Source organism: Oratosquilla oratoria, chromosome 4 (assembly GCF_046742065.1).
Source record: "Oratosquilla oratoria isolate Oo_2021 chromosome 4, ASM4674206v1, whole genome shotgun sequence".
Classification (NCBI taxonomy): Eukaryota; Metazoa; Arthropoda; class Malacostraca; order Stomatopoda; family Squillidae; genus Oratosquilla; species Oratosquilla oratoria.
The window spans coordinates 15,192,012-15,199,511 of NC_134780.1; the positions used below are offsets into that span (position 1 = coordinate 15,192,012).

The 7,500-nt window shown below is 35.1% G+C and overlaps 1 protein-coding gene across 1 annotated transcript in view; it reads left to right on the forward strand.

Annotated features, from left to right (window-relative positions):
- Positions 1-7,290, forward strand: part of LOC143024402 (uncharacterized) — a 12,660-nt gene extending 5,370 nt beyond the window's left edge. The window contains exon 2 of the mRNA XM_076183202.1: positions 6,705-7,290. Coding sequence (XP_076039317.1) covers positions 6,705-7,290 — 586 coding nt within the window. The remainder of the gene's footprint in view (positions 1-6,704) is intronic.
- Positions 7,291-7,500: the final 210 nt, after the last annotated feature.

Here is a 7,500-nt window from a genome sequence, read left to right on the forward strand (position 1 = left end):
GTCTAAATCATTTGTCCAAATCATTTGTCTAAAATACTTACCTAGTTGTATTATACTGGAAGGGAGCTATGCTCGTGGTGACCTGTCTTTGTATCTTTCAGCATCAAGTTTTTTCTTAAAATCTTGAATAGTATTTGCACACACTGTTTCTTTATCTAAGTTATTCCAGATATCCAGCACTCTGTGTGGGAAGCTTTTTTTTCAGATTTCTTCTATAGTTATCCTTTTTTGAGTTTCTTTTCATGACCTCTTGTTTTTCCATTGTCATTTTTTGTGAATCATTCCTATCATGGATTTCCATTCCTTTCATGAATCTATAGATAGTCAGTAGATCACCTCTTTCTCTTTTCTGCTCCAGTGTTGGTAGTTCCAATTTAGATAATTTTTGTTCGTATGTTAATTTGGAAAGAGCTGGTGCCAACTTTTTTGTTGCTCTCTGTATTCTTTCTAATTTCTTTATATTCTTTTTAGTACTGGGTGTCCATAGTGTTGCTGCGTATTCCAGTTTTGATCTAATTAATGTAAGTAGTATCTTTTTAATAATTTCTTCATCCAAATAGTCACTTTCATTGACCTTGATAGGTTGAAGGTTTCTCCGACTATTTTGTTTATATGTTTATCCGGTGTCATGCCTTTGCTGATTATTACTCCAGGGTATCTTTCCAAGTTCACATTTTTGATTACTTCTTCACCAATTTTTTTTTTTTTCAATTTCTGTTTTTACTTTTTCCAAACTCTATTATTCTACTTTTCTTGATATTGAAGTTCACTTCCCATTTTTAAGTCCATTTCCAGATTTTGTCCAGGTCTGATTGTAATGAATCACAGTCCTCCTCTGTTCTCTCTTTAGTATTTTTGCGTCATCTGCGAAGAAATTCATATAACACTCAACTCCTTCATCCATGTCATATATATATATATGGCAAACATGATTGGAGCCAGCACCGACCCCTGTGGGGCACCATTTATCGTTTCTTCCCACTTTGAGTATTTGTCTCTAATTACTACCCTAATTTTTCTCCCAATTTTTCTAATAATTTACTTCCGATGCCACCTATTCATTCTATTTTTCTTACTAATTTCTTGTGTGGTACCTCATCAAATGCTTTCTGTAGGTCTAGATAGGCACAGTCTGCCCATCCATCCCTCTCTTGTATTATATCTATTAGTCTCGAATAGAAGCAGATCAGGTTTGTTGTACATGATCTTCCTTGTCTAAATCCAAATTGATTTGGGTTCAGTATAATTTTTCTTCCCATCTACTTTTCATCACTTTTTCACATATTTTTGCTGCTGTGCTTGTTAGGGAGACCAGTCTGTAGTTAGTTGGATTTTCCTTGTTCCCTCCTTTATATATTTGTACAATATTAGCATTTTTTCTAGTCTTGTGGTACCTTTCCTTCTTTGAGCGAACATTTGATTATATTGTATATTCTAGCTGTTAACTCCTGTACGCATTCTTTCAGTATCCAATTTTCAATTCCATCTGGACCATGCGATTTTCTGACATCAAGGTTTTTAATTTGGTCGCTGATTTCCTTCTTTGTTACAGCTATTTCCTTCATTGGGAGGGATTTCTGTCTATTCTCTCACAGTTTGGTGAGTTTTCAATTGTGAATACCGATCTAAAATGATTGCTCATAATTTCTACCATTTCTTGTTTTTCTGTAAATTCATGACTTCCTTGGCGCAGCTTTTCTATTTCTTGTTTGTTTTTTTAGTTTACTATTCACATATCTGTAAAATAGTTTTGGTTGCTCCTTGCATTTTTCTATTTTTTATTTTTCATGATTTCTCTTTTCTTCTCTGTGTATTTTTACATAATCGTTTCTTAGTTTGATGTATGTTTGCCATTTGCTTTTTTTTTCTTTATCCATTTTTCCAAGCTTTGTCTCTTTTATCCTTGGCATCACTACATTTTTTGTTGTACCAGTTCTTTATATATGCTCTCTCTTGCTTTTGTTGCGGTACATATTTGTTCAGTCCCTCATTGTGAATTTCTTTTAGTATATTCCATTTCTCTTCCATCCTTGTTTCTTCCTTCAGGATTTTTTCCCAGTTTGCATTACGAAAGAATTTTTTAAGCTTTTCAAAATTCGTTATGTTGTACATTGGTCTTCCTATTCTATGTTTCTCATTTCTTCTTAGGGCTATTTGCTCTTTTAATTCGAATTCTATTAGTACATGGTCACTCTTTCCTACTGGTGTTTTGTAATCTATTCTGTCTACAATTTCATGTTCTGACGTAAGTATTAAATTCAGTCTCGAAGATTTCTCATTGTTACTGTATGTGGTATTTTCCTTTATCTACTGAGTCATTGTGTATTCAATGGTCATATCGAATAGCATGCTGCCCCATGTGTCTTCTCCACCCTTTACTGTCATTTGTTCCCAATATATTTCTTTTGAGTTAGAATCACCCATAATTACTGTATTTCCTCTTTCTTTACCCCAAACCACTCGCTCTCTCCATTTCCCATTATGACATAAGCTTTGCCATTCATATATATATATATATATATATGAATATATATATATATGTATATATACATATATATATATGTATATATATACATATATATGTATATATATATATCATATATATACATAAATATATGTATATATATATTTATGTATATATATATGCATATATATTGGCCTGTCTTAATGCTATGCTTATGCTGTTTTCTTCTTCTAAATCTTTGCTTGTTTGCCCAACATAATATTCATCACAATTAAAAGATGGTATTTTTTTTACTCCCTAAATGATTATAAGTGATATATTTATAAAATACCATGGTTTAATTGTAATAGATATAATGTTGGGCAAACAAGCAAAGATTTTGAAGTAAGAATAAAACAGCATAACCATAGCATTAAGACAGGCCAATATTCTAATACCCTGTTTACTCATGTAAGGGATTTTGACCATCCAATCGATTGGGAAAATGCAACAAAAATTGTTCCATGTAAAAACAGGATTGAAAGAAAAATTATAGAACCCTGTACCATCAAACATGACTATGAATAACTCCTCAATCACAATTTAGGTCTATACAAACTTGACCCATTTATTGTTAAGAGTATATACGATAATCACTGTAAGGAATGAGGTCACCCACCCCTACCCTTCAAGACTTGACCTGACCTGAAATAATTAGCTTAAGTGGTAACCCTTTCCATGTGTCAAACCTCTCTTGTGTGTATACATATATCTCATCTTACTCTGTACTTATCTATTCTATTGTAATCCTTGAAGATGTGAAAATATCACAAGAGCGCTCGGAGTCCAAGAATTTTTCTGTTCCCTGTGGTGTTCAGAATATATATATATACATATATATATATATATATATATATATATATACATATATAACTTATACATTTCAAATATATATACATATATATATATAATATATATATATATGTGTGTGTGTGTGTGTGTGTGTGTGTGTGTGTGTGTGTGTGTGTGTGTGTGTGTGTGTGTGTGTGTGTGTGTGTGTGTGTGTGTGTGTGTGTGTGTGTGTGTGTGTGTGTGTGTGTGTGTGTGTGTGTGTGTGTGTGTGTGTGTGTGTGTGTGTGCCGGTTTAGTATGTGGCCTACGATTTTTTTTTCTCTGGTATAGTATGTGACCTACCTACTCAACTCGCCAAGGAACGCACCCAGCTCTGCAGGTTAGGTTAGGTTAGGTTAGGTTAGGTTAGGGTTAGGTTAGGTTAGGGTTAGGTTAGGTTAGGTTAGGGTTAGGTTAGGTTAGGTTAGGGTTAGGTTAGGTTAGGTTAGGGTTAGGTTAGGGTTAGGTTAGGGTTAGGGTTAGGTTAGGGTTAGGTTAGGGTTACGTTATATTAGGTTAGGGTTAGGTTTGGTTAGGTTAGGTTAGGTTGAATAAGGGTTAGGTTAGGGTTAGGGTTAGGGTTAGGGTTAGGGTTAGGTTAGGGTTAGGTTGGATTAGGTAAGGGTTAGGTTAGGTTTGGGTTAGGTTTGGGTCAGGTTAGGTTAGGTTAGGTTAGGTTAGGGTTAGGTTAGGTTTAAATGAAAACATTTTTAAAGTATTGTTGTTTGTTTTAAATTTTTCCTGAGGTAGGACACATTCAAATAGGGTAGGCCACATACTAAACCAGTTTCAAAAAGGTAGGCCACATACTAAACCGGCACATATATATATATATATATATATATATATATATATATATATATATATATATATATACATATATATATGTATATATATATATATATATATGTATATATACACATACATATATGTATGTATATATATATATATACATATACATTATATATACATACATATATATATACATATATACATACATACATATATATACATATATACATACATACTTACTCCTACTCTTACTCCGCTGGTCTTCGGGCCACTTGGTGATCCATAACCGCTTTCGAAGCGTCTCGCCATGTCTTTCTGTCCTGTGCCACCTTCTTCCATTCTCTTGGTTCTATTCTACATATCTGCACATCTTCTTCAACGCATCTCCTCCAGTCTTTTCTAGGTCGACCAAGTGGTCGTCTTCCACGCACTCCACTATTGAGCACTTTCTTTGGCCATCTATCTTCTTGCAACCTTGTGACATGTCCTGCCCATTTCAATCTTTTTAATCTTATTACATTTTTAATATGGGGTTGTTTTGTTTGTTCTCGAATTTCACAGTTGTGTCTTATCCTCCATTTTTACATTTGGTTGTCATACACGGGTCCTAAAATTCTCCGTAAAATTCCATATTGTAACTTCATCAGTTCTTCATTTAAATTAATTCCCAACAAGCGTCTCACAGTTGCCTATCATTATCCTAACACGGTTCACAAACAAATTGTTAATGTTCATCAAAGGTTGAAGGGAAATTAGTCCCCAGGAGTGTATAGCCTTCCTTGTAAAGATTGTGATTTAATGTACCTTGGTCAAACCGGAAGGGATCTTAACACCAGGTTAATGGAGCACAAAAGATCCATTAGGTATGCCCAAGAAAATTCCGCGGTGTTCCAACACGTCAGTACCAAAAATCACAGTCTTGACTGGGACAAGGCCAGAATTTTGTTCAAGTCCAACTGTAGTTTTAGAAGAAAAAATGTTGAATCAGCCTTAATCGAAGAATGTCCGAACTTGAACATCTCCAAAAGTCAATGGTTCCCGGACATTATCTCACGGCTAGCTGTGAGCCGCTTGGTTAAGAATTATCACCCTCCTGACCCTTCCTCCCGCCCTTTCCAAAGACCTCACACCTCCACCCACACATCCCCTCACCTCTGACTCCGCCCTGCGTGACGGGTCGTCCTGTTTTAACTCTGCGTGTTCCCCTTCTACTCATATCTTATTGTACTTATGTCTCTGCAAATTCTTGTAATCTGTACTTTCCCGAAGAGGGCTATAGCTATTAACCGAAATAGAGAAGTTACACATTCTTCTAAAGTTTCCTTTTTATTCCGATTGTGGGTTCTTTGTGATTATTAATTACATATGTGCCACAACATTTTGTCATAGTGATATATACATATATACATACATACATACATATATATATATATATATGTATACACACACACACACACACACACACACACACACACACACACACACACACACACACACACACACACACACACACACACACACACACACACACATATATATATATATATATATATATATATATATATATATATAGATATGTGTGTGTGTGTGTGTGTGTGTGTGTGTGTGTGTGTGTGAGTGCGCGCAGTATATATATATATATATATTACATATATATATATACATATATATACACATATATATATACATACATATATATATATATATATATATATATATATATATATATATATATATATATATATTTCTAAATAGAAATGTAGTAGCACATTTGTAAATAACACAGGAACCCACAGTCGGAGAAAGAATAAACTTCGAATAAAGAATAATCCTATATTTCGGCTATCAACTGTAGCCCTCTTCAGGAAAGTACTTTCCTGAAGAGGGCTACAGTTGATAGCCGAAATATAGGATTATTCTTTATTCGAAGTTTATTCTTTCTCCGACTGTGGGTTCCTGTGTTCTATAGAATATATATATATATATATATATATATATATATATATATATATATATATATATATATATATATATATATATATATATATATATATATACATGAGTGGCAGGGTGGTGAGATAAACACCGAGAACCGTTGAAGTTTTATTAACTGACGTTTTCGCTCTTAACAGAGCTTCTTCAGAGTGTTAAGAGCGAAACGTCAGTTAATAAAACTTCAACGGTTCTCGGTGTTTATCTCACCACCCTGTCATTCATTTTGTCGTCCATTCCTCAACATACATATATATATATATATATATATATATTATATATATATATATATATATATATATATATATATACATCTTTTTGAGGAGAGCAGAAAAATCCGCGGTGTATGTTCTTATGACAAAAGAAGAGTACCTGCAGATAATGAATACAATCCTTGGTGATACTTCCAAATTCCAAAGAATTTCCCAGGATCCTTTCCTCAAGTTGAAAGTGAAGTGAAACAACATCATTGACACCATCAACGCCAAAAAAAAGGAGGAATACATTTACAACGCATAACTGGAGAACATGGACCCGGGTATGCATATGGAAATGTAAAAACACACAAGCCCCATAACCCCCTTAGACCAATTATCAGCCAAATTCTCATCCCGACCTATGGTTTAGCCAAGAGACTCCACGAACTCCTTATCCCATATGTACCTAGTTCCTGGTTGCTGAAGTCCCCTAAAGAATTTATTGACCTTCTTCACAACAAAGCCCCTACAGGCCTTATTGTCTCGTTAGACGCTGAGAGTCTATTCACGAATGTTCCCGTGATTGAGACCATAAACTTCCTCTTAGATGAGGTTTATCACTCCAATCATGTTCCCATGGACATTCCGGAAACTTTGCTCCGTAAACTCCTAGAAGCGTGCACGACAGAATTCCCGTCCCGCGGACCGGACGGTAAGTTGTATAGACAGGTAGATGGTGTGGCGATGGGGTCACCTCTCGGGGTCTTTTTCGCCAACTTCTACATGGGTTTAGTGGAAAGACGAGTTCTCTCTGATCCTGTAATTTGCCCACACTCCTATGGTAGATATGTGGACGATATATTCGTTGAAGCGAGAGACCATACACATCTACAAGAAATATGTGAGGCATTCGCTAATAACTCTTGTTTCAACTTCACAAGTGAACACCATGCTGATGGTTCTTTGCCCTTTTAAGATATCTCTGTAAAGCCCGACGTAAATAGATTTACCACCACTGTATACGTTAAAAGCACGAACGAGGGTAGATGTTTAAATGCGGATGGAGAATGCCCTGCAGTCTACAAGAAAAACGTCATACGTTCATACGCGAACAGGGCATTCACGCACTGCTCCACATGGCCTCTTTTACGCCAAGAGCTTCAACGCTTACAGCAAGCCCTGGTT